At 37.2% G+C, this 27615-nt stretch overlaps 3 protein-coding genes across 3 annotated transcripts; 2 read left to right on the top strand and 1 right to left on the bottom strand.

The window, feature by feature from the left end:
* Positions 1-1568: 1568 nt before the first annotated feature.
* LOC143846150 (myb family transcription factor MPH1-like) lies at positions 1569-7858 on the bottom strand. The gene is made up of 5 exons (XM_077354567.1): positions 7587-7858; positions 7040-7116; positions 3231-3388; positions 2628-2724; positions 1569-1916 (listed from the first exon to the last, which is right to left on the bottom strand). The coding sequence occupies exons 1-5, from the start codon at positions 7768-7770 to the stop codon at positions 1653-1655; spliced, it is 780 nt and encodes a 259-aa protein (XP_077210682.1). The 5' UTR covers positions 7771-7858; the 3' UTR covers positions 1569-1652.
* A 7921-nt stretch (positions 7859-15779) lies between these two features.
* On the top strand, positions 15780-23377 carry JASON (aspartyl/glutamyl-tRNA(Asn/Gln) amidotransferase subunit). The gene is made up of 7 exons (XM_077397268.1): positions 15780-16136; positions 16340-16388; positions 16547-16644; positions 19623-19873; positions 19996-20833; positions 20921-21003; positions 22851-23377. The coding sequence occupies exons 1-7, from the start codon at positions 15990-15992 to the stop codon at positions 22948-22950; spliced, it is 1566 nt and encodes a 521-aa protein (XP_077253383.1). The 5' UTR covers positions 15780-15989; the 3' UTR covers positions 22951-23377.
* A 1259-nt stretch (positions 23378-24636) lies between these two features.
* WTF9 (Ubiquitin carboxyl-terminal hydrolase family protein) lies at positions 24637-26472 on the top strand. Its single transcript, XM_077397265.1, has one exon. It carries the CDS (start codon positions 24950-24952, stop codon positions 26198-26200), a length of 1251 nt encoding a protein of 416 aa, XP_077253380.1. The 5' UTR covers positions 24637-24949; the 3' UTR covers positions 26201-26472.
* Positions 26473-27615: the final 1143 nt, after the last annotated feature.

Genomic DNA, 27615 nt, shown 5'->3' with positions numbered 1-27615 from the left:
TAGCTTTCTGTAATTTTGGCCGAAACTGAACTGATTTCCTTCATTCTGGGGAGGGGGAGGCGATCTTATGTGCAAAGAGCAACCGAGTTACCTTTTTTTCTTTGCATTCCGTGGTTGGTTTCCTTCCACCTTGTCCTTGATGCTTCCCCATTCGTGGTAGAGGTACTCATTGTGCACTTGCAGACACAGGCTCTTTGTTCCAATGGCGCATGGTAATCAAACATCACGTTGGTGTCTTAATGTTAGTGGATATGTCAACACAATCTTGGAAGGTTAGAAACCGTAACTATTTTTTGCTGGTTTATCAATGGCTTGTGGTGTCGACGGATCCTTGTGTCGTAGTCACAATTTATTCAAATCCCTTATCGGTCTGATCAGATTTGGAGTGTTGATTTTATCATTCGGCTAGGGGTGTCATCTCGGTCGCAATCCATTTGAAATCGAGAGTGTCCTAGTCTGTCCTACTTACATTGTACATTTAAAATTCTAAGGCGAGGGCGAAGTTAGGGTCTTAGGTTCAATGGTTAGAGAAGGAAGAGAAAGCTGGTGGCTTGAGATTTGTGGGAGATGAATCACAAAATACTGAAAATCCGAATCATTCAAAAAAAGAATAAAATGCATACAACTTATTTTTATTGCGAGTACCCTTGAAATGTGTCTATGGATCCTATTAATGTGGTTAGATCCCATCCGTTTAAGTTTGAATTCAGATGGTTACTCGGACCATCAGGTGAATTATTAAGTCAATGATTTTTGAAAGACATTAGTTAGAGTTTTTATTTAATATTTTGTCTTATTACCCATGAGTCTATTCCCTAGTGACTTATTTAGTCAAATGAAGGGGATTTTGGAAAGATATTTGTTAGAATTTTTATTTAATATTTTGTCTCAAATTTTTTTCTTTTTTGGCGTATAGAAAATAATAAATTTTAGAAATATTTCTCCTTTCCAAACTCTTGAAGAAAATTCCTGAAATCCAAACAGGGCCTAGGGGAATCCACAGGGGAATGATAAATTCGCCTACATGGGACACCTTCAAATTATTATTTAGGGGGATGATAAATGGGCTATGGCTACAACCCATCTACGTTGTGACCTAAATGTTGAACGGTTAGGATCATCCCATGAAGTGGGTCCCACCCTACTTTTTAAATAATACTAGAGTTCACACGAGCACAACATTTAAAATCTAAGAAAGATAACTACTTTTGGCCAACGATTTACAGGGGAGTGAATCATTATATCAAGTGATGTTGGACATGCTAAACTTCAAGGGACTTGTTTAAAAATTAAAATACCAGTCTCTACACTCCATTGTGATTCCTAAAGCTCCACGGGGGGCCCCTTGCGGCTAGTTTTTGCAAGGCCAACCTTCAGTTTAGCATTCGTCAATAGATAGATTGATAGTTGATGTGGGGTCCTATTTGATGGGCATCAATTGAAAAGTTCCCATCTGTCTTTCCTGATTTTCAGGTAGGCTATCTTAGCCAATATGATTCCAAGAAGCTATCTCGAACCAATCAGAAAAGTGTAATAGAGTGGGGAGTGTAACTATCAAAACAAGGAAGTGTAAATATAAGGTCCCTTCTCAGAGAAAAAAAAAAAAAGCAATTCAATGAGAGGATCACAATACAACTTAGGTTTGAAAAATATCAATTGTGTTTGGAGTAGGATGAAGTATGGGTAGTTGAGATGGTGAGGTCTAGGTTTATATGATCTTCATCAACAGGATTCTTACAGGCCATATTATCTTTGTTATTTCCATTTCTGTGCGGAGGAATATCTTCACTTGCATCAAATTCAATAGTCGAAGAGGATTCTCCATCGTTTACACCTTTTTTCACGTCCCAAATGGTGAAGGACAGTGAGAGCTCGCTTTCTCCACTTGTCTCTCCATGCGTGTTCATAGTAGTAGACTGCCACCCAAAAACATATATATGAGATGCAGATGTTAGCTTGTGTGTAGGAGTGTAACGGGGGCCGGGTAGGGTCGAGGCCAACCCTAGCTCAACCTATGATAGCATTCCCTCAACTCTAATCCATGGATGGTTTTGTGGAACATGCATGCCAAAATATTGATGTGGGTAAATCTCACCGACTAAATCAAAATGAGACAACCATGAGAAGTGGGACCCATATGTTTTGATTTTTAGCAATTGATATAGTGACACTTAAGGGCATGTTTGGCAACCATGAAAAATTATTCCATGGAATATTAGTGGAGGCATTTGTGAGAGATGAGCAGATAGGGAGAGACATGAGAGGTTGGGAGGAGGACAATGAAAAGCCCCTGAAAAACAAGAAAAAAATCCAAATTCGACTTGAAGTAGTGTATTTCGTTTGACTCTTTTCTTAGAGATATCTCATGCCCTCTGTTTCCTCTAAAGTCTCCCGCCCTCGCTCTTCCCTGCTCTGCTTTCATAGTTGGACCCATGAATATTCCATGAAATATTTTTTCATGGTTTCCAAATATGCCCTTATATTCAACCATTTTCCACATGATGATCACCCACTATATGCTAGATGCAGTCTACTTAGGCACTTATATGGAACATATGTCTAGTAACATGTGCCTACATGCATGAAGATTGCTTGGTCCAAATTAAATATAGAAATAATAACTATACCTTATTTTCATTCCTCTCTCTGCCTTCTTCTCTATTTTGGATATAGCCAGGACCGCTCTTCTTTGATTCCCATGTTCTTAGCTCCTCCTCTAATGGACTGTAAAAAAGAAAAAAAGAAAAAAAGAAGAAGAAGCCATCCATTTAATTAGAAGAACTTGCATTAGGATTTGATTAAACTGCTAAGCGTCGAGATGGATTTCATCTCAAATCACAACCGTAACAAGGTTGTGATTTGAGATGAAATGAATCACCCTTCAAAAATGAACTCACTGGAAGATCTTAACCGTCAACATGCAAAAGTTCATTTTGATTGGATGGCTACGATGGCCCGTCGAGTACAATTTGACAGTGAATTATAAATAAATGGACCCATCTTATTGTACGGTTGAGATCATCCGATCTTACTCTCACATGTTTTATATTTTCTTTTAAAACCATGTTTTATATGCATGCTTTTGGCTTGTGTATACATTATGAGTTTTTACAGTCTAAATATTGAGGAGCTTAAAACAAACATAGGAGTGTCATTATAAAAAAAAGGGAGTGCGGATACAATCTCCCTCTCTGCTGTAACCAATATTGAAGGAAATTAATGAAGATTACCTCTGTAGTGAGCAAAGAAAAGTAGAGTTGAAGATCTGGTGGTGTTTGCCTGAATTCAAAATGCCACAATCTTTACTATGTATGCTTTTTCCCTCACGTAACCCATTAGCAGATAGAAAAGCATCCGTGCTCATTCCGGTCTTCATATTTCTATACATCTGCTCAATGCACTTCTTGTTAGTAATTCGAATTCACATTTTAATACGGTGAACATGGATTTAAGTATTTAACCACCCTTCCATCCTTCTTCTTGTACCCTGTTTACGGAGATATACATACATACACACATACATACATATATGAGTTTTGCTGGGCAATTTAAGAAAGCCTTTTCAGTGCTCACTTTTGCCGGAGAAAATAACCACCTCATATGAATTAAATGAATAAGACAACATTGGCTAGAAGTGAGCTATGAAATGGCTTTTTTTGAAATGGCCTAGCAAATCCCTATATATAAACATGCATGCATGCAGGCCGCAATATTTTATATATGGGATTTGCTAGGGACCATCGCGAAAGGCATTTCATGGAAGGGCTGTTGCATGATAGAGCAGCCACGTAGGGTCAATTTTCAACAGATTTTGTCCTACTTGCCTGCACTCTCTTATTCAATTAATTCATCTGAGGTGGCTGTGATGGTCCCTAGCAAATCCCATACACACACTACTATATTTTTGATGGGAAAATGATATCAGCACAACCTTACTTTAATAATTGCACAAAAGCAGCTGGTTTTTTCCTTTTTAATTGGTTTGTAAGAACTTTTTGGGAACTGTAATAACCTTTGACAGCCCTTTAAATAATAAAAGACAAGATGGGTAGGTGCAATTATCAAAACATGGTTGTGCTGAATAAATGCACGGGATCCTCTATCGTGACACGTGCACATAGATCAAATAAAAAGGTGCGTGAGTATCTCGACTACACATTAAGATTGTCAAACAACCAATTACTCGAAAAGCCTAGAGCTGTTGGAAATGGAGACGACGTTATTTAATCTTTTAGACTTTTAACACTCCTAACGTGTGGTCCCTCTTTTAGGGTTGGCCTAAATGTGGCCCTTTTTTTGGGTTTGGCCATTGCACGTGAGTTTTTACTATCAAGGAGGTTTGAACTTAGGACCTTTTGCTCTGATACCATGTCAAACAACTAATTACTCTAAAAGCTTAAGCTCTTGGAGAAGGCATTATTTAATCTATTATACTTTAACAAAGATCACCAAATCGACCCGCCATGCTTATCCCGTCTATATTTTCGGGAAGGGATCCCGTTTTAGAAGTGTTTTCCATTAGCTTTTAGGGGGAGTTGCAGCACTCTAGATGCTTTTAACATTTAACAAGAAAAGCTTGCCTCCTAAACACCCTTGTTAATATAGCACTATAGATAATGAGTTGCAGTGCACGAATAAAGGTGGAACTTGAATGAATTTATATATAGCGATCTGGAGCATTCTAATCTCCCTATTTCCAAGCTTTCAAATCTCCCCGTTTCCACCCTCCGTATTCAATGGGATGTCGATCAGTTGTCTGCATGCTCATTTCTAAAGACCTTCTTACTTAATAGGTCTCACAAGATCACAACTCCCACTGAAGGCTTTAAGATGCAAGAAGTAGATCGAATCGGAGGAATTTACTTTATGGTCAAGACAGATAATGGCATACAATTCTCGCATTCGGGTTGAGTGATTATGAGTTGTTTCAATTGATGAGGACCCATGTCTTATATAATTGATATGCCTCAAACATGCAAGGAATGCCAGCAGAAGAAAGGAGGATGATTTCGGAGGCAACAAACCTTAACATCTGATGATCGAAGGAGATAGAGGTGGAGGGCCAGGGATATATGCCGGGGCTTCGCCGCTTTGGGCTGTGGGGCTATGGTTTCCTTGAGGCATGGTTTGAGCCCGGGTGCGGAGCTCGGTAGTAGTCTGAGTTCTGGGAAGATGAACTTTGAAAGAGGAATGTCTCAACCCATACGTCTTATATAATAGATATGCCTCAAATAAGAAATCTGCTTGTAGGGATGGTTATTTTGGTGGCAAGAAAACCCAACCGATGATAGAAGGAAATAGGCACGGGGGTTGATTATATATGTCCCGATTATGTGAGAAGGAATTGTTAGCAAAAGATCTAGTTTGTGCTAATGTTATGTCGATGTGAAGTCTATGTTTTAAATATACTCCTACTTCATTTACGTATCCATATGTAATCCTAAACTCTTACCAAGACAAAGGTACTTAAGTTATAAGTAGTCCAATCTAACATCCTTTCTTAAATATAAGTAGCTCTTCTACTTGGATGAAAGATTACCCGGTACTAGCATCAGTAGTAATGGAGGAACAGATAAGCTTTTATCTCGTTGAGACACATAGATCTCAAGGCAAAAGAAGTGGGACTTGGGGATTCGGCGACAATTGAGTCCCCAACTGTTAGGCTTACTTTGTTATCGAGGCTTCGTTTTAAGGTAGTGTGAAACAGTTTCAGCTTTGAATTCTAGAGTGGTGAAGGAGAAAAGCTTGTAACCCTAATCTTAGTTATATTGGAAATCTTCTCATCTCCTCATTGCATATAGGCACACTGCCAAACCACGTAAATCTTGTTGCGTATTGTGTTACTATATATATATATTTTTTTGTAATTTGTTTCATGATTTGATCTGGGTTAATTAACATTTACAAATGTGTTCTTTCTTTCATGTTTTAGTGAGGATGTAGCTATTTAGTGTGACCATACAAACACAATCCTAGAAAATAATTATTCTCAATTCTCAAGAATGGCTCAGAACTTTCATTATACTTTTCTTCCAAATAGTTTACACTTAAATATTGTAAATATCATTTACACCTGAAGATTGGCACGAATGATTAAATAAATGGAAAATGTAAATTAAAATCATTGTGTATGGTTTTGTGGAAATTCTTGGCAGACTTCTAAGGTAGTTATTAGGTGTGGAAACTGTAAGAGTAGGATAGAATATCAAGCAGTCACTATGGATTTCCTATGATGTTGCTTAGGATTCCTAAGACTCCGTTTCGATACCAATTGCAAGGGATCCTCAAGAATTCCCTAAGCAAAAAAAAAAAATTGCACTTTTTAGATTACTTGGTGTGTTTGTTTGCCAATGTAACATCCAAAACCTTAGAGATTACTAGACAACAAAATGAAAACCCAGTCCAAAGAGTTATGCATGTTTTATTTTGTTTTTCCGAAATTATTATTTTAGTCAAAATGTGATTTATTATACATTGATGGAAAGATTTTTGAGTCTAGATTCCAACAAAAAATCAAATCATCAATCAAAGTTTTCTGCGAAGAGTTATTGTCAAAAGAGTGAAGGTTTGTCAAGTAGAATGGATTTCTCTTTTATCTAGATGGAGTTGCAAGAAGGCAATGATTATGAGGTTTGATGCACCTTGGAAACCAATTTTGTCAAAGCTTCGTTCAAAGTATTTCTAAAGAAGCTACAGAAAATTGAATCTAAAGCCTCTCTCAATTACTGCGTTTGGAAATAAGGATCGGACCACAGACCGATTTTTATAGCTTCGGTTGAAGTTGGAAGATTTTCAATAATTTTTTGAGAATATGGCAAATATGAAGAAAGAAGTTGAAGAAAGTGCAACACATGTCTTCTTTCATTTCTTGTTCGAATGCTACCGCATCATCTTGGATGATGCTAATCATTGCAATATAATGGAAGAAAGAGAACAAATGAAAGATTTGATGATTCATGTCGAGTTCCCGGAAGGTGAAATTGCAAAGTTGAAGATGAAGATTTCATCAAGTAGAGATGATGATCAAAGAGATGACTACCTGAAGGTGGCTCTTGACATGAGATAAACTCAATCCTTTTGCGCCCATCAGCCGTAGAATATGCTTTGGTGTTGCTTCTGCAAAATAGGAAATAAAACTGATCATAAGCAAACCCCCAAGAAATTGTTCCTCAATATGAATTTCTTCTTTGCTATTTAAAAAAAAAAAATCTTTTTGGTGGAAGTCGTTTTTTTTTTCGGAATTAGAACACCAATTATTGACAACCGAGACTTGCACCAATCCTTTTACTGAAAATACGATGGCAAAATTAAATACAAGGTAACTTTATTGTTTACAAAAGATTTTGCAAACGATTAAATAAACAAATTGAATACAGACTATTTTACTTATACATCATATTATTGAAAGAATCAAAACTATTTTAATGTTTTAAGCCGTCCATTGAGTTTCTTATATATAACCGATGAACTTGAAGTTCTTCATTTGCTCTAGAGAGAGAGAGAGAGAGAGAGAGAGAGAGAGAGAGAGAGAGAGAGAGAGAGAGTTCTTGCTATCTTCCATGGACAAAGAATACATTGAAACTTACTGTGTTCACCACCGAGGCAATCAATGGCTTCGATGAAACGCCGATGAAGATCTGACGTCCAATGCAGGCGCGGAATTTGGGATCTATTGTATTGTCTCATTCTAATGCTTCTGGGTTCTCTCATTCCTTTTTCTTGAGAAATGAGGAGCTCATTCCTTGTACATCCCTGTGTTTGTTTCTTCATTCCAATAAATATTCTTTCCAAAAGAAAAGAAGAAAAGAAAAGGTCAGTATATGACTTTTAATGGTTTAAGTTAGGCAGGCGCCAATCTTCAATAAAAAAGAATCATTTGTAATTATCGAAGAGAGTCGAAGGAAGAGTCTTAGACTATAGACTTGAGGAGAGCAAAGCCAGTCAAAATGTGCCTAAGTACTTACCCAATAAAGTTGAACAAACGTAAAACAAATCCAGTGTGATACACGTTTTAACTTTTAAAGAGAAGTCCCTTTACGACAAGGACTCTATTATAGCATGCAGTGTAAAACGCTTGATTTGTTGGTCACTTCTGATTTCAACTATCCACGTACAGTCCTCTGATTGGGCTTTTTTTTGTTGGCTTTTAAAGGCTGTGGCAATTCCCCCAAGGCAATAACACTGGATCCGAAAAATTGATGTTATCAAAATATGGGAGTGCAGATATCATTTCCATTTCCATTCTATTAATGAAAACATAATACCTTCTTGTTTAAGTTTCAGCCCTAGATCCCTAGGCTATTTGGAAAACTTGCAATCTGTATGCTTCCCATACATGTTTCTTTAGTGAGGTGAAAATTTTGAGATTCCTCATATTTAAGCTTCTTCTTTGTTTTTTTCTTATTTCAATTATTGTCCATTGCAAAATCTTTAGCCCTCGTACAGAATGCCACTACTGATTACTTTAATTTCTTTATGTGCTAAAAATTTAGGCAGTGTTTGGTTGCACAAACTCTCGACAGCCGTCAGGATTTTAAAAGAATTTCAGATGCCATTCCTCGTTTGGTTGCCGATATTACCAGGAGACTCGGCATATTTCCTAGGTAATAATTGCATGGCTGCTGGGGTGGAATTCTGATCCCCTCTTTATAGCAATCAAAAGGTTGATGTAAAAATTCATAAAATTAATATTTGCTATAGAGTTTACACCTTACAATCAATACCTTCTAAAATGATAGATCCCGTGAACCATGTTTAAGCTCAATACTTTTTATTCTTTATACTGTAAAAGCAGGATATATAGCCAATCCCAATGGTTTAATCAGGATAGCCAATCACACTTGTTCAAGGTTTAGGAGAGGTTGGTATAGATGAGATAAAAGAAAGAAGAAAGTCCCAGTCAAGATACGAATTTGAAGAAGCAAAAGCCAAACTTCATTTCCTCAGTATTCACATAAAAAAACGGTGCCGACTTTTGGACCTCTATAATTGCTTGTTCAATACCAACTCTATCAAATTCTATGTGCAAGAATAAAAAGGAATGGCCATAAACACGTGGGTGTGATGCAATTACGTATCACCTCTCGTTGTTTCTTAGTATGGAAAAGCTTCAAAGAAGTGTGATTGATGAATGAATGAATGAAACTTCTCTATAAAAGATTTCTCATTTTTCCTTTAGAAATTGGCAGAAAATTTATCAGGGTATTTGACTAAATTAACAAGTGTGACGATTCGGTAACCATTTGCGCTCTTTTATGTGGGAAGAATGAAAAAAAAAATGAGAAAGAATGAGCTTGACAAACTTGACCAGCAATGTTCATTTCTCCAAATACTGTTTTTTGAAGCGGTAAGAATGTTTTTTTTTTCTTTTCAAAATGTGCTCATTTTCTTATTCTCTGTTAGGTACCTAACCAATATGCGTAAAATACGATGACTGATGGAACACATTAGGCTAGCCTTTTAAACACATCTCGTACCAGATTGGGTCCCACCGAGTCTCATACTTAGGGAGGCCCCCATTTAGGACCTTAACACTCATTCCACTCCCGTTTCACCTTGGAACTTTTTTCTATGTAGCCCCTTCTACAAGTTGCTTCTTTTGTCATTATCGGAAGTTACCTATATTGAAATTAGATGTTTTTATTTTTATTAGTTGTTAGTAAGGTAGATTTTTTAGAGAGGAGAAAATATAGAGTTTGGGGTGAGTTTAAGAAGTTTAAAAACGTCTAAAATGCTCCTTTTCTCTCTAATGAAAAAATCTATCTACAATCTCTCTCTATATATACATACAACAACTAAAAATCTGATTCCTATCCTTTTCTAGCTCGGCTCAGCTCAGCTCAACTCAACTCAACTAAGCCTTTGTCCCAAGCTAGTTGGGGTCTGCTAACGAATCCTTTAGAAAAATTTCCATGAAGAAGGTGAAAGGATCTATCTTGCTCAAATTGACTAAGTGTAATCCTGACACTAGTTGGATTCGTCTACACGGATCATTTTCTTCCATTCTATCCTATCCATGGTCATATTCAATGTTATGTTCCTAGCCCTCAAGTCTTTCCTCATTGTTTCTACCCAAGTTGTTTTCGGTCTACCCCTACCTTCTTCTCATTGGAGCATCCAAAGGCTTACGTTGTTTCTACCCAAGTTGTTTTCGGTCTCCTCCTCAATTGGTGTCACCCTCACATTTTTACGGATATTTTTCTAGCTATTTCCCAAATATAATGCAGGATTCAATTTTTGTTCTTGAGTTTCATATTTTATTCAACTTTCGCGATACGAGCGATTAAGGGTTCGTTGAATCGATTCCCTACATGGAAGAAACCCAAAGGATTATTGTATCTTAGGAGACAAACCCAGTATAGAAGCATGCGTAATGACTCCAAAAGCTTAAGCTGTTAGAGTCAGTTTATACATTTAATAATTTATACTTCAACACTCCTCGGACCTGCCCGGGGGCAATAGCTCTGATACCATTAAGCTGTTACAGTTGGTGTTACTTAATCATTTATACTTCAACAACGGCCTAAATCTTTTGGAGATTCACATGATTAGGAAACTCCAAGATCTGGTTGAAATGTGAACAAAACTAGTAGATCTATGTTTGGCGTTCATGGTTCTTTACAGAAGAAGAGAAATTGCTTGCATGAAAAGTGTCATGGAGAATTTTATATATATTTGAAAGTGTAGACTCCCTTGGCTGATGTAGGCATCAAACTTTAGAACTTATCTATTAAGTGTATGTGGAAGAAAGTGATGTGAATGTGCATGTCAAAAGGAAATGATGGAAAAGGAGAATCTTGCATGTGGAAATGTGGACTAATTTGCACTACGTATGTGGGTTTCGCTTTCATTTGGGTTAGGTGATAGTGCTTGGCAAGTTCGGTCGTGTGAATAGAAATGTGAAAGCAAAGAAAGTCTTTCAAAGGTATCTTTGAGTGAGTGAGAGAGAGAGAGAGAGAGAGAGAGAGAGAGAGAGAGAGAATGTTGTGCCTTGATTAGGACTAATCACCATATTATATTGTACATGAGTGATTACATAAATATGTATTGACCAAACTACTCCATTAGTTTAGGTATTTAATTACAAAAGAGTAATGATATGGTAACCTTTTACTTTGATTTTCCCATAAAAACCCAATTTTTGGTGAAGCCGAATGGACCTACAGATTTTGGTTGTTACCTTCCTAACATGAATAAATTGGAGGATTTCTCTCTTCAAGCTATATTGTAAAAACAAAAGGGTATCCTCTAAGTCCACGTTTGGCAACCATGAATTTTTTTTCTTCCATGGAATACTAGTTTACCAAGTGGTGAGATAGGCGTAGGGAGAGGGAGGACATGGGTGAGGCGTGTGAGAGAAGTGGCTGAAAAACAGGGAAAAAACTCTACTCAAGCCACTTGTCTCACACAAATATTCCATGAAAAAAATTTGCATTGTTGCAAACATGCCCTAAAAGTCAAGACAATCCTAACAGATGGTCAAAAGTAAGAGAATCAGCATAAATGTTGGAAGATTCATTAATCCTTGTCATTGTAATAATGGGTAATATCTATCTTTCAAAAGAAAAAAATCATGGGTAACATCTCTCTATCTCTTCCCCACAGAGCTTTTTCTATTTCAATTTTTCTTTTTCAAGCCTTTGATAGAGTTCCATCTACAGGTCATTAATTAACTCGCTATTAACCACAAATTAACGCTGACCGTGACAGTGTCAATGCCCATCTCTTTATTAGTTTTGATTACGCAAAAGCTCCTTTTTCCTCCTCTTGTGTTTTTTTTTCTTCATCTTGAAAAGTTAACTACCATTTGGGTAAGTTGGTAATGACCATTCCGAAACCTGCAATACATCACATGATCATGACTTAAGATGTTGTGGCTATTCAATAAATTAATCAAATGCTTAACCTTAATTTGACATCTCAAGTTTGATAATTAATAAATTTATTGACTAATTCTAAATTCAATGAAATTTATTACATTAGAAAATAGACATTCATATTTTCATTGTTTTTTTATTCAAAATGAAGAAGATACATCTCTTTAAATTCGGGCCTAAGAATACGTCTTGAAACCCTAACGTACCGTCGTCTAAACAATCTATATGTCTCTCGTCCTACAGAATTTCTAGTTGAAATTTATTTCAATAGAAACTATACATGCATCTAGAGCATCAAAACGAACATTAACTTTTCTTGTTTTCTATTTAAAATCACAACTCAAATTTGCAAAACAATAAATTTAGGGAAATGATATTTACGCCCCTTTTGATCACCAGGGACACCCAGCGTTAGTGTACGTTGCAATCAAATCCACTGGATTTTTCTGACATCAAGTACATTAGCCCCTCTTTTGTCATTGATACACTGACACAGGGTGTCCTTGGTGATCAAAAGTGGGGTAAATATCACTTCCCTAAATTTATTGACTAAATTTAAATTCAATGCATTAATTCATCTGACCAGCCACCTCAGATGAATTAAATGGATGAGACAAAATCTGAGCCTAAGTGGCTGCTCCCTCATGCAGCAGCAGGTTCGCGAAATGCCTTCTGCGATGGTCCCTTGCAAATCCCATAAAATAAAGTCAATTTACAATATTCTCGATGTAATTTCAATTTGCAAATAGGTACCTCCAAAAATTGTAAACAGAACCCAGAATTACATAATCTTTTTTTGGTAGGTTAGCTGGGACTGAAGAACAGAGCCTTGACCATTGAGCTAGAGGCTCAATCCCCCATAATAACATATCAATCGTTGATAACAAAGAAATTAATTTAATTAAAGAAAGAGGGTTAACTTTCTTTGGTGGAGTCACGAGAACATCGAGACACTATGACCCTTGATCTCTAAAGCTGGTGGTGTTAAGCACCATTGAACCCAGAGGACCACAATGCAATGCTTCTAGGCGCACTCGTGGATCACCAAATTAGCTGGTCTCATCTTCCACTCCCTTTAAAACAAAAATTAAAAGGTGATTTTGCAAGTGTTTATTGTTGTCGGCCGGCCATCCACTAAATTTTTTTGGCACCAATTAGGATATGGTCGTTGGATCAATGCGATTTTGTATCACCATCCAACCAACTACTGGTGGCCAAATTATGGCAAAAATTGATGGCTGTATTCGGTCTTAACCAATTACCGATATGCCAAAAGCCTCTAGACGTTTGAACATGTTAAGCTATGCCCTTAAACTACTTAGGGTTATAACATTTCGACGAGGTTCTGTAGCTAATGTCTCCATCGGCTCACTCTTTGACAACTTTTGTAAGATTAATATTGATGATCATGTTAGGAGTTAACAACGCAGCAGAATAACGATTCGAAGATAAAACGAAAGATCACACAGATTTACGTGGTTCACCCAACTAGTTTGGTATGGGCTACGTCCACGGCAAAGCGACAAGCCAACGATTCCACTGTTATGAAGAAAAGATTACAAACCCTCACACCTCTCTAGGGCGTCTTCTGATATCACATCCCTTTTATATGGCATTCTAAGACGTGTTACAATAAAGAGAAAAAACCCTAATTCATGAAAGTACGAAACTACCCCCAGTATAAAAATACCCTAAAAAATTCGGGTCTAGGGCTACCGAACCCCCGCCTTCGGGGTAGAGTGTACAGTACTTCCAGATTAGACTAAGATCAGGCTTCACCAATAACAGATTAAATCATAAGCATGTGAATCAAGAAATTAAACTAAAGAAGAGATGGGGCATAAAGACCTCTGTCTTTGGCTTTGATCCTTTGGCAAAGATGATTTCACAATCTTGTGATGATTCAGATCATCTGCAAACAAAGAACAAACTAGGGTGTATTCTACTCTCTCCACTTCCTTATGTGCAATCCAATGGGAAGAAACTAATTAACAATCTTATGTGTAAGAATAGGGACCAATCTCGTATTGATAGTAACTCAAAAGGAAATCCTAGAGTCCTCCCATTATGGACTCTTATTCCTCAAATAAGCTCACTGATCTTATTGGGCTTACAACATGGCCCCACATATTATCAACACATTACCATATCCCTTCCAACATGACGACACGTAGCTAAGGTGTTACGGGCTCAAAACCTCATTGATTACTAACCATATATGAGCCGATCTGGATTGCTCTTCACTTAATCAATCATTCTCTACAATTTGATTTTACAAAAGCCAAAACATATGCTATGCAATTCCATAAAAATCTTACAACTTTCAATCTAGTTGCAGGTTGCCCCTTTAGTCTGACAGCGCACATGCTGCTTGTGACAACTTTTACTCCAGTTGCTCTTGGCAGCCCTTTAACGGGTCACTCATTCCAAGAACCAAATACCAGATGCGCATGTTAGGTCTCATGCATATTGGTTAGGTATGTTAGGTACCTAAATACCTAACCAATATGCCAAAACTCCCAAGACTTACAGAACACATTAGGCTAGGCCCTTAAAGCTCATTCTTTATTTGTTCTTGTCTTTAGTAATTGCCTCCGTCGGGCATCGGTCATGTCTAAACAATGCCAGTTTTCCCTCCATCTACTTTTGCCGTGACCAAAATTCGACCACTCGTGATGGCCGGCCAAAACCATTTTTTTAAATTATTTTTGGGGATTTGCTAGCGTGCATTGCAGAAGGTACTTCGCGGAGCGCGTCTGTTGCATAAGAGAGCAGCAACATTGCTTCAAATTTTGTCTTATTCATTTAATTCATCTAAGGTGGCTGCTCTCTCTTGCAGCAGACGCTCCGCGAAATACCTTCTGCGATGGACGCTAGCAAATCCCTTATTTCCTATATAATTTCTCTCCACCCTTCCATGATGGCCGGTAACTATGGCCTGTGCCATAACCAAGTCAAATCGTAATAGCATGATGATTCCAGTCTAGGGTTTGGCCGGCAACAATTGCTGAAAAAGTCAAAAATTCAAGTTAGAGTAAAAAACAAATCAAACATGGTGATCGAGACTGACACTCTAGTACAACAATGTAGGTTAAATCTTAATGCAAAAAATAAACAAATTTACCTCCGGGCATGACGATTAGATTCAGTTTTTTTTTATGTTACTACCGTCTATCCACAGAAAGGGAAATGATATTTACGCCCCTTTTATCACCAGGGACACCCATCTGCCAGTGCACTTTGCAATCAAAGCCACTAGATTTTTCTGAGATACAGTACATTAGCCCCACTTTTGCCATTGATACACTGACGCTGGGTGTCCCTGGTGATCAAAAGGGGCGTAAATATCACTTCCCCACGGAAATCCTTCACCCTTGTTATCTCTTGAGTCTCAAAAGGAGAGATCTTCTAATCTAAATGCAAGACCTAATGGGAAGAACTAATGGAATCACACTCAAACCATTTTTCTTGCTAGCCTAGGGACCATCCAAACATGAGAATGCCACCACATTAGTCCTTCAACAAATAAATTATAGAGTTCATTGTCCTTGTGAGTTGTGAGTCCATAGTCTTATTCACATTCATTGCAGGCGTTTAGCATAGTATCATTTGAAAAATACATGTCTCCTAGGACGTCTTCTAAAAAAGAAACTATGACCCTACAAATTTAGTAATATTTCCATATCTGGTCCCACCTTTATTTGATCTCAGCCGTCCACTTGATAGAACTTTGATTTTCCAATGAGTCAAAGATCCATGGCCCACAAACATTAAACAAGAGGGTTGTCATTATCAATTCTAATCCTATCCCAAAATAATAATAAATCCATAAAGACAGATTTTTTTCCCCTAAAACGCTCCATTTGAGTTCCCTTTTCCCTCCTTTTTAACCAATTTAAATTTCAAAACCTCCAAAACCCCTACCAACTCTCTCTCTCTCTCTCCGTACACACAACATTTTCTTTCTCTTTCCTTATTTCTCCTTTCCGTTGCTTTTCTAACCCTAGACAAGAAAAGCCCCATTTCTTTTTCCGATTCTCCCAGATTTTCATCCGACTCGATGAAAATTGGGGTTTATCTTTGCTCGATTCAAAAGCATCTATCTTCCCATTCATGAAGGGCCCCCATCGATCGGAAATTAGGGCTTTTCTTTGGTTTATCGTTGATACCATGAGTTGCTTATTTGGATGCTTTCGTGTTAGAGATGGCGATCGCCATCACGCTCATCTGATTTCCGATTCTGTTTCTTCAAAAAACAGGGTAAGATTTTCATATTCTTTCGTTTTTCTTTTCTTTTCTTTTCTTTTCCCCTGTTTTCTACCTTCCCTACACCTAGATTCTACATTCCCTAATTTTGAAACTATATTTCAACTCGTTAATTTTTAATTGACATTTCTTTAATTCATTTTTTCTTTTTCTGTTGTCGATATTTGCATAATTTTGTTAATTTATCATTCTATCAGGATCATTTGGTATCGCAAAATCGGCTTGCATCATTATTTCGTTACGAGGGTGATTCTCTTGCTTTGAATCTCATTGCTTTATGCTTCTGTTATTTTTTTACTAGTTATGGTGTATGTAGAATTGAGTTATCTATGATGTTGCCTTTTAAAAAAGGATTTATAGTATGGGAGCTCATTATATGGACAATTTTTGTTGTTGTTGTAAAGAACAAGGGTCTTCGTGTGAGGACGTGGGGAACCAGCAGTTGCAATCTGCACAGAGTAATATTGATGGAGATAGTCATGACAGTGAGCTCAAGGATGAGGTGTGTTTGTGGGTCTTTTTTTGTGTACTCAACTATGTTATGTGTATGTTCTCTACTATTTTTGGTGGACTAGTTCTCGTTTGATTTGATAATTATTATCTTTAAACATATTCTAAATGTCTCCGTATGGGGAAGAAATTTGAGTTTGACTTGATTAGCTAGTGAAGTCCTTGGAGTATCGATCTTGCGAAAATATTGGAACTTAACCAGTTATTTATACTATTGATTTTTCTCTCTCTAGAATGTGAGAAACTTCTCATCGTAGTCATTGATGCTCCACTTGATGATGGTATTTTGTTTGAATCATACATCTTAAGTAATTTGAATGCATAAGCTTGGAGTCATTTGTGTTTTACTACTTTATCATGCAGCTATGTTGCATCAGTACGAGTACGAGTGTTACAATCCGAAGGGTATCGAGTATCAAATTCTGCAAACCTCAAAAAGAATTATTTGTGGGTTCGCCAAAATATTATAATCTATTTTCAATTCTTAATTTTTTACATAATAATATTCTTATAACAAACAAGTAATATAGTGAAAATTCTAATAGGTTAAGTGGATATCATGTTTTATTTCCATTTAAGAAGCTTACAATTAGGATTGGTAATACTCAAAACATGTGGTAATTGTAATGTTGTATTAGTAATAGTATTCAAAAAACAAAAAAAAGATAAAATAGACCTATAAGTGTCTTAGTGAATCCGGAAGTATTGGAATTTGGGCGTATCTGACACGGCTACTTCGCCCATTTTGAAGAATCCATGTAACATGGAGTATAACTAATTGCATAACATAAGACCATGTTACATGGATTCTTTTAAATTGGCGAACTACTCATGCCAGACACGTCTTGAGTTTTAATACTTCAGGATTCTCTGAGGCACTTCTAGGTCTCTTTTATCTGTTTTTTAAATACTACAACTACAACCTTACAATTACTGCATGCTTTCAGTTTTTGCCAATCCTAATTGTAAGTTTCTTAAATGGAAATAAACATTATATCTACTTAACCTAATAAAATTTTCACTATAATACTAGTTAAAACCATAGTTGCCCATGCGGGAAGCAAGTGGGGGTTTTAGAAAAGACAAAATGTGGAAAGCGAAAAGCATTAAAGAAAGTAAAAATAAAATATGTATGAAGCATCATTGAAAGTCAACATGACATGACACATGTAATAAGCCTCATTTGAAACGAACAAGTACATAGAAAGTAAGATTGTAGTAGGTTAGGAAGGGTTAAGATATGTAAAGTTTACAAGCAGGAAAATAAAGGTGATGTAGCCTTTCACCAAACAATGATTGGCAGGTCAATACCTTTTGTTGTAATTGTGACCCAAAATTTGGAGGGAAGGTTCAAAATAAGAATCTCCCTCTTAGCTTTTTAAACTCATTTTCTTGTAGTGTTTCCTTGAAACTTGAACCCAAGACTCCTTGCTAGTGTCTGAAATTCAATGCAAAAAGTTTAGTCCCATATTGGAAAGTGTAGTGTGGAAGCAAAGGCTTGGGCCTTTCAGGGGAATTGGCAAGTGGTACGACTACTGTAGCCTGCGGCCTGTTTTATGTTGGAGGTCTATTCGTGGATCCCGGGTTGCACCGTAGGGGGCGAATACGATTCTTAAGGAACGTGACAAAGTGGGGTGATTCGGCCTCCTTTTTTGCAACTGCATCTACAACAGTCAACAAATGAGTTTTATCTTCAAAAATCGATAAGTGCATCTGCCTCCTATTCTGGTTTACATACAACAATCTTAAAACATTGGATTCGTCATATTACAGATCATCTATTTTTTCCAACACGAATTAAGAAAAACCAAATACCTGTTTTTTTTTACCAGTTATGACCTATCCAACCCAAAAAACCAAATTGAAATCCCCTTAGACGAATTGATTAAAAAGCAAAAATCTAGTTATTTTTGAATTTCTTTATATATCTCCGTAAAGATCATTCAAGATGGTTCAAATATTTAACAAAAAATACTGCAAAATACTTAAAAATTACCACTCATTAACTGTATGACTTCTAGACATCAGGCCTCACATGATTTGTATGGATGCTGATGTGATCTGTGCAATGTATTTCTCCCCGCTTGATGTAATATTTCCCCAACAAATGTATCTCTCCTCTATAAAAAAAATACATTTTCTGAAAGTTCTTGATTTGTAGAGTGCAAATCTGGTCTCGAATTTTCAAGAAGAGAGTAAGAGATAATTTTGGATTTAGGATTTTATGCTCTGATATGCGATACCAAGAAGAAACTCTTGTTTTTAGGAAAATTAAGCAATGTGTCATTAGATGATTGTCATTATCTTAATTTCTTATTTAGACATGAATTAAGAAATTAAATGACTACCCTTTCTATATTTAAATACAAATGGTAAAAGTAAAACAAAGAATGGGAAAGACAAAAAAGATTAAACTGTGACTACACACTAAAAAATGGCTTAAGTACATGCATCTTACAAGTTACAACATGTTAGCACACTGGGATAAGGATTATAAAACCCTTCGCGAGCAATCTACTATCGTCTGCATCTTGTGATGTGTATCTGAAACCGAGTAAATCTGTTGTTTACCTGCATTATGGAGACACTTGAAATGTCTCTGTCAGTATAAGTATGAAGCTGATTCATTGTTTCTACTTTGATTTGTTGTAAGAATGGTGATGCACTTTCATGCTATACCAGGTGAATTTTATTGTGTTCAGTTAAACAGCAGGTCTTCCACATGGATGGGGACATTCACTCTGATTATCCTGTGATTTGTGACAAACTGACAATCATGAAAAATGTGATAACTTATTTATTATAGTCACATCCCCTTAAATGTTTTAAATGCTGCTGGAGCTTAAGCCTTCTGTTGCTTATTTCTTCCACTGTTTTCTCATATGAGACTGTCAGTAGCTTTTCTCTCTAGTTTTCTACCCAATATTCTGTGCTAAACAAATCACTAATTCAGTTATAGAGTTTTGACAGGCAAAATTCCTCAAGTCATGTGGCACCCTACTGGAGACTCCTGCTGAAATTCGTAAAGCATCTGAAAAAGTGAAAGTTCTGCCTCATGATGGAGATGATCTGTCTCCCAAATTCCATTCATGGCTTCCCGCCACATCTTGCAAGAAACTCCATTGGGGTGACCAACTTGGTCATATTCCCATTTCCCATGAACAACAGGGAGAACTACCAGTTCACCCAAATTCAGGTTCTCCAGAGCATCGATTGGGCAGGTAGATTATTTGAATTTGCTCTTGGTATCTTGCCATCTTTTTCTATACTTGTAAGCACCCACTCTGTTCAATTCATAAGATCTGTTTATTGCTTGGTGTGATGGTTTCTGCATCTTGCAAAGCTTTATGCCTGAAGGACATGATAAGACAAAGAATGTGTTTGAAAATCTGGAGACAATTACTTCCGAACTCCCAATTGAAACTATTCAATGCAAGAACAGGTGTGTTCGCTTCAAGTGTGATACTGTTGGTAATTCAAATGTGGACATTATTTCCTCGAGTAACTGTTCATCTGAAAGTGGGACCCATAGTTGGAGGCAACCTAATTCGCCACGTACTGATGATGGCAAAAGGCAACTGGTGGGACCAAAATATTCTCCTTATCCAACTCCGTTAAAACTGACGGATGAAATGCAGACACCAGGTACTGTTTATCCCTCAAAGCTAGAGAATTTTGCACCCGGAAAGAATGCTCGGATCCGATCTCAATATGTGTATCCAGTTTTGAATCCCGTAGAGAATTTGTCTCAGTGGAATGCACTTAAGGAAACCAATGCCTCTCAGCTTGGTCTCTCTGGAGAAACATTTGAGGAAACTAAACAGGCAATTCCTGAACAACCAGGATTTAGCAAAGACCAGCAGTATGTTTTCAACTCATCTCAAGAACCCATGGGGAATTGCAGGCCGACTGTGGATGTTAGAAAGCAGAACCAACAGAGTCCAACTCCCGTGGACGCAAGTTTGTCTCATTGGGTGAAGTTATCGTCTCAGAATGATGAGAGAACTCATAACCATGTCACTCTTAGTAATGGCAAATCTTACTCTAGTAAGAGTCCTGATACAGAAAGGCCTATTCTTGGAACTGTTGCTGCTCACTGGAATGATGATGAACCTTCTCGCATCTCTCCCAAATGGTGGGATGGAAAGGGAATACCCAATTCAACTAACAAGTATAAGGAGGTACTTTTTCTTGTTACTTTGTACTTTTTCTTCATGATTAATTCCATGATTGTACTTGTTTTCAAGGAATGGTTTTCTGGTTCCCAGGATCAGAAAGTCAGTTGGCATGCAACCCCATTTGAAGAGAGATTGGAGAAGGCACTGTCAGATGAGAAACTTTTCCCACCAAGGTATGTGATATTGTTGTGTTTTGTGTGAACCTATCTTATTAGTCTTCCTTGGATTGTTCCTGTGTTGGACAAGCACTGCTTCTTTCCTTACTGCTTTGTGCATACGATTGGTGTGTGTGTGTGTGGGGACACCTTCAACTATGTAAGATCTTCTATGCATCTCACATATATACAAGTAAAAAGGCTACTGATATTTGCGTCACACAAACTCAACTTGTCTTTTCTTTCTTAATTGGCTTCTCAGAGTTTTCTAGGAACTGTAATAATCTTTGTTAGCTGTTTAAATAATAAAAGGAAAGTGAGTTAGTGCAATTAGCAAAGCACGGTAGTGCCAATATCAATAGCCAAAATAATCATGCTTGAATCTACATAACAAGGACAACTTTATATTTTTATAAATATTTTATTATTTAATTTATTTACTATTAGTAAAATTTTATTGTTACTCCATCTAGATACATTTTCTAGTTTCATTTTTTATGCTTTTGCCCTCCTTGCAATGCTACGATTGCAATCTATGGAGCTGGAGTGAAGTCGGCTTCACATGAAGTACAGTAGAAGTGAAGTGGTCCTATAAAGTGTGTATTTTGTTGTGAAAAACAAAGGAAAGTGAAGTGAGTGTTGTAATCAAAAGATTCAAAACAGTTTTGCAGAAAGCGGTGTGCTATCAAAATAAGGTTTCAAAAGGGGGCGTCATTATCAAAACAACATTTAAGAAGGGATGTTATAATCAAAATTAAATTTCGGTTTCGGTTTTGGCCGCCACGGAAAGAAACATTTCGGTTATGGTTGGTAATTTCGGTGAAAATCTTGTAAAATCATGAAAACGTATGAGAACACATGCAAATGATTGAATTCTAAGATGAAACTTCTGGAAATACTAGAATAAGAGCAAATACGCACTTAGAAAATATCACATAAACAAGGCACTAGCCATAATGGTTTAAGAACATCAGAAACCCAATGACATGTGCGATAATTCGATACCTACCACATTTTACTTGTAATTCATACAACTATGTGTACTCACTATATAGAACACATTTCACACGTAATTCATTTAAATATAATTATGCAACACATGTTGATATATAGATATAGTACGTCACTAATACACTTTTATTTTTTTTATTTTAGTATGTGTTTCAGTGGGGATGGAAATGGAAACATTATGACCACTTCATGTCGGTTTCGGTGTAAATTTATAACCGTAATCAAAACATGGGGGGTTTTGTGGTTTTTTTCTTGGAATTTTATATTTTCCTCTTTTCTGGGGCGAAAAATTGAAAAATATAAATTCTGTTTGGAGGTTTCACTTTCCATGTGGATAGACACTTCGAAGAGAGGTGTAAATTTAAATTTCTGGTGGCTTTCCCTGGGGTTTGCCTAGGAAGAAAGCAACCAGACTAGGCCTTATACCCAAATAACTTCCATGTGTTTGTGTGTGAGAGAGACTCCTGTTATGTATGCAATTATTATATTGTCCTTTTCTTTACAAGTAGATGATGCCCGTTTAATGATCCTCACGAATAATGGGAAAAGCTTTGACAAATGCATGTTATATCCTCAACAAATGCATATAATTTCTTTGGATAATGATCCTTACCATATTGACAAAAGCACATCATTTTCTTTGGTGCACTGTATAATTTCACAGTTCAAGGATTCTTATACATGATCAGTATCGGATCCCTGTATCCGTGTCTGGGTAACTTAGGGTAATGTTGTAGGGTCTCCTATGCCCACACCACAAATCTAAAGACAATCGCTTCTTTAGTTTCAATAGTTTATATTGGAAATTTATTCTGGTAGTCTTTACTGATATATTTTTCATCTTTTATATGTAGGACTCTCAATGGAAAACCTATCGATTTTGAAGAAAGCGAGGAAAGTGACACTGCAGCTTCTTCGTTGCAAACTTTGACCCGCTCGGAAACAGTCGTTTGATTCTCTCAATCCGCCAGAGTTGTTTTGAGTTTTTTATTACAGGATGACGGATTTTGGAGTTGATGCTACATTTTGTGTCAACCTGTATATAGGTTCATTCCAAGACAGTAGTGGTTTCTGTTATATTGATGTGTCTTAGTCTACTTGTAACAAAAATCCATTTCATGATCTCTGTTTGGTACTTGAAAATTGAAATTTCATTCGTCAATTTCAAGCGACTTACAGGGAACGAGACTGCTTGCGTTGTACAAATAAGAACACTTTTCTTCATGGTTTTGAGCTAATCTTGAGTATGGAATACAGTGTCTGTGACCTGTAATCAATTTCATAACTTTACTTCTTGCTTATCTCGTAGCTGTTGTGTTTTTGTTACTACAAGCTATATTATGTGTTCCTGAAGTTGCTGTTATTCAGGAAGTTTTATGTATCTCATTGTTTTGTTATTTGGAGAAATATTAGAAACTACTTTCAATTGGGCTAGTGGTGGGTCAGAGTTCAAAATATTGGAGAATCCTTTCTGAATATGGATTCTGCCTGTTCAAATTTCTATATATTGTGGAAAAAATCTAAAAAAATGTTGGCTTTCAGCTACTTTTTGAGCCCCACAAGTGCCATGTGGACATGATCGGATCTGTTGATTTGAAAAGCGAACAAAAGTCTGGCTTATTGCCTTGTCCCATCCTGATCCTTGCTCATCAAACACTAATTTGTGACCTGATAAACATTGATAAAAGGTTTGAATCTTGATCTTAGACCTTCATAAGGCGTAGAATTATATTGGCGCATGCCATTTCTATTTTCTTTCACTTCCTTGAATCATTAGCAACGTAGGGTTGCTCCCTCTCTTTTATCAACATCTTCGGGATGGAAACTGTGGCTCTCAAGTGGATTAGAGTGAGCTCTTTTTAGAGTTTTATTCCTCAGGCCCCGTACATAGAATGGACATGAAGCAAAATTTACTCCCATTTCCCCTTAAAAGTAGGCATAAAATTTGTTTTACGCCCATCTTTTCACTTACATCCTTCATGTCTCCATGCTAGTATTCATCAAGAATCACTACAAGAAAAACCCCTCATAGGGAATTATATGTTATTGTCGTTCCATTGCTCTAAAAATTGAGATTTTATATGGTGTAAGCCCTTATAGTCCCTTATTTTTCAAAAAGTACTGTACAGACCTCATCATAAGATGATCCAAACCATCCACGTAAATAGGTTATGACCCAAAAATCATTGCCACAGGATGATCCTTGCCCTCCGATCTATAGAGGTTTCCATAATATGCAGTTCCTCTATAGATCGGAGGGTTGGGATAATCCTATAGAAATGATTTTTTGGGGACTACCTATTTAGGTTGTGGCCCATCACATGGGCGGTTTGGATCATCCTATATTGTTCCATACAGTACATTTTGAAAAATACGGGACTATAAGGGCCTTACACCATATAAAAACTTATTTCTTGTTGTATACTTATATCTATAACTTGGGAGGGTTAAAACTGTCAATGTCTTTCCATGGCAAGGTCTAGGAAAAAATGAGTGTAAATCTCAACTGTGAAATTAACAATGGCAGTTTGTTAATAAGCTGAAAATCCAGGGCCATTTTAGTAACCCAAAGCCCTAACTGGTTTTTTCAGAATAAAAACCCTCGCATCAGGAGAGCGAGGGTTTGGGGAAGGAAGAAGGGGGTTTTAGAAGCGGCAACATGTAGAGAGAGAGAGAGAGAGAGAAAGGGTCCTTTTGCGCAATTTCTCGTCTGATAGAGAGATTCATGAATTACTGATAGAAATCGGTAAATCCTAGCTTTTTTACTGTTTTTGATTTGAGAGAAGGTGGAGTCTTAAAGCCATTGCAAAACCCTAGTCAACCATTGAACATTCAAAATCTAGGTTTCACTACATGAATTACGGGTAGAAATCGGTAGACCCTAGCTTTTATAGAAGGAAGAGTCTTAAAGCCATTTGAAACCCTAGTTTGATTTTTCAAACCATAATCAATCATGTTTTTCAGTGGATTGTCTTTGTTACTCAACAACCCTAATAGATTGAAGAAACTTATATTTTCCTGCCCAAAACTGTCCCTTTTCCACATCTATGAACAAACCAGTTACTGTTATACTCAGAAATCTAATTACGTCGATGTGACAATGAAATGGAAGCAAGATACTTTCTATGATTCTATAGAAATCATCCAAAAATCCCAAGAACTAAGAGCAGTAATCTCATTGAAAAACTGCATCATCAAAGAGTCTGAAGGCTGCATCCCAATTTCAGCTGTTTCAAAGAGGGGTTTTGAATTGGGAGTGCCCGTTAAGGTTGCGAGCTTTCTCAGGAAATACCCATCTGTTTTTGAGGAATTTACGGGCGAAAAATATAATCTCCCATGGTTTAAACTGACTCAAGAGGCAATTGATCTTGATAGAGAAGAACGAGAGGTTTACAAGAACCGATGGTCAGATTTTGATGACAGACTTAAACGGTTGATATTGATGACAAAGGAGAAGAGGCTTCCATTGAAGATCATTAAAGGGATCCAATGGTATTTAGGATTACCTGATGATTTTATTGAAAACCAGGAAAGGAGTCTTAATGGGTGTTTTGAGTTTGTTGAAATGGAGGATGGGATTCGAGGATTGAGTGTCAAATGTGATGAAAAGGTAATGTCAGTAATTCAGAAAAATGCTACGAAGAGAGGAAGGTGCTTGGAGGGTTCTTCTCTTGCATTTCCACTATTTCCTTCAAAGGGTTTGCGATTGAAGAAAAAAATTTCAGACTGGTTAGATGAGTTCCAGAAAGTCCCGTACGTGTCTCCATATGAAGATTCTTCCCATTTGAACCGGAATAGTGATGTTTCGGAGAAACGGGTTGTGGGTGTTCTTCATGAGTTGCTCAGCCTCTTTGTCGATCAGTCAGCGGAGAGAAGGAAACTTCTTTGCCTCCAAAAGCATCTGGGATTGCCCCAGAAGTTCTCAAAGGTTTTCCAACGCCACCCGCATATATTCTACCTTTCATTGAGGAACAAGACCTGCACTGCAATTCTCAAAGAAGGTTATAATAAGGATTTTGCAATGGAGAATCATCCAATTCTGGGGGTGAGGAAGAAGTACATCAAATTGATGAACAAATCGGAGATTATTTTGAAGAACAGGCGGCAGATGAAGCCTTCTGTTGAGCTCAGAGATGTAGATACTGATGGTGATGTAGAATCTAAAGGAAAGTATATTCAAGGGGTTGTTCCAGAGTTACAATAAGAGGGTCGAGAGAAAAATCACATGCATAAGACGATGGGAAGAATGCTAAAGGACAGAGACATTAGGTTCGGGTTGGGAGGTCGTGGGGAGAGAAACTTGAGAACTTCAATCTCTTAAAGGAATTTCACATTTAATTCAAATTGATAGGGGAAACCTTGTCTTACCAGGGTATTTGAGTCTTCTTATTAAGTACATTTCACTCTTCCAAATCTCTCTTGGCTCCTAGACCAGAACACTGTAAGTTTCTCCGTGCATAAATTTGTTCGTTCTTAGTTTACTTGTCAAAAGAAAAAATCCTAGAACAAAGCCAACACTCGGAAATTTCCTAAAGACAATCTTTCTAAATCCAAAGGACTAGATTAACCTAGCCACTTCAAAATTTTCCTTGAGTCATTGCAAGAGGCAAATTTTGGGTGGCTCACAAAATCTCATCATTATTTACTTCTCTTTACAATCATAAGTGAGAGAGGAAGAAGCTTCAAGCTGGGGGAGGAAGGTTATACTGAACATGTCAGCAATCTCGACTCCCTTTTCCATTGCATAGAAATATAACCTGTCACCGCCTAGGGGTGACTTGTCCATACATTTCAGTAATCTGTACTATTAGAAGTTTCTGGCCTCCCTTTCCTACTGCTGGTGAAAGTGTTGAGAACCATTCCAATTTCAGGGTTGATGGTGGGGTGGGGTGTTCTGTTTCAATTCATGGGTCACAGATCACAAATTTTCACCGAGTAGAAAGTCAAAGCTATACTGTGTAGACGAAGAGGATCAAGCAAGGAAAACCTTAATTCTTTCACATGTGAAGTTGAAAGTAATATACCTCAATGAGTCCCACTGTGAGGAAGTCTTGGAAAGGCAACAAACAGAGTACCTTGTGAAGTAGAAGGGGCTTCCTAAATTTGAAGCAAGTTGAGGTGCTAATTGGAAACTCCACCAATCGGAATGGCAAGTTCAACATTGACATTATTGTAATGAGATGGAGTGTCACAGCCAATTGCCTAGAGGTTATGTAACATTAGGATATTGCTTTTAGTTTTGGCTATGTCAGTCCATATTCCCAAGTATAACACCTTTGGCCACTCTGGCCGATTTTGGTCATTGCCTCACTTTACATGCATATAACCTGGAGTTTTAGTTGGCCTTATTGTAGTTTGCTATGCTGGCATAGCAGGGTGACATTCTTGTTTGCAAGATTTCAAGGACCTCTTTGTATACTGTACATTGACTTAATATCATGAGTAAAACTTCATATTGTTCGTATGTCAGCTCTCCTTTTTTCCCTCTTGTGCATGTAAATTTAGCCTGGCTTCCTGTGCTTATGCCACAAAGAGTTTGCTTGGCTTGACTTGTGTTTGCAAGGGACGATGCAAATACTACATGTACTGTTAAAAACTTCAAAGACTTAATGAAACTTG

The sequence above is a fragment of the Tasmannia lanceolata genome, unplaced genomic scaffold, assembly GCF_043159265.1.
Source record: "Tasmannia lanceolata isolate RefF3 unplaced genomic scaffold, GAP_Taslan_0.1 ptg000015l, whole genome shotgun sequence".
Lineage (NCBI taxonomy): Eukaryota > Viridiplantae > Streptophyta > Magnoliopsida > Canellales > Winteraceae > Tasmannia > Tasmannia lanceolata.
The sequence above is the reverse complement of the archived record's forward strand: the minus strand, read 5'-3'. Positions and strand labels throughout refer to the sequence as shown.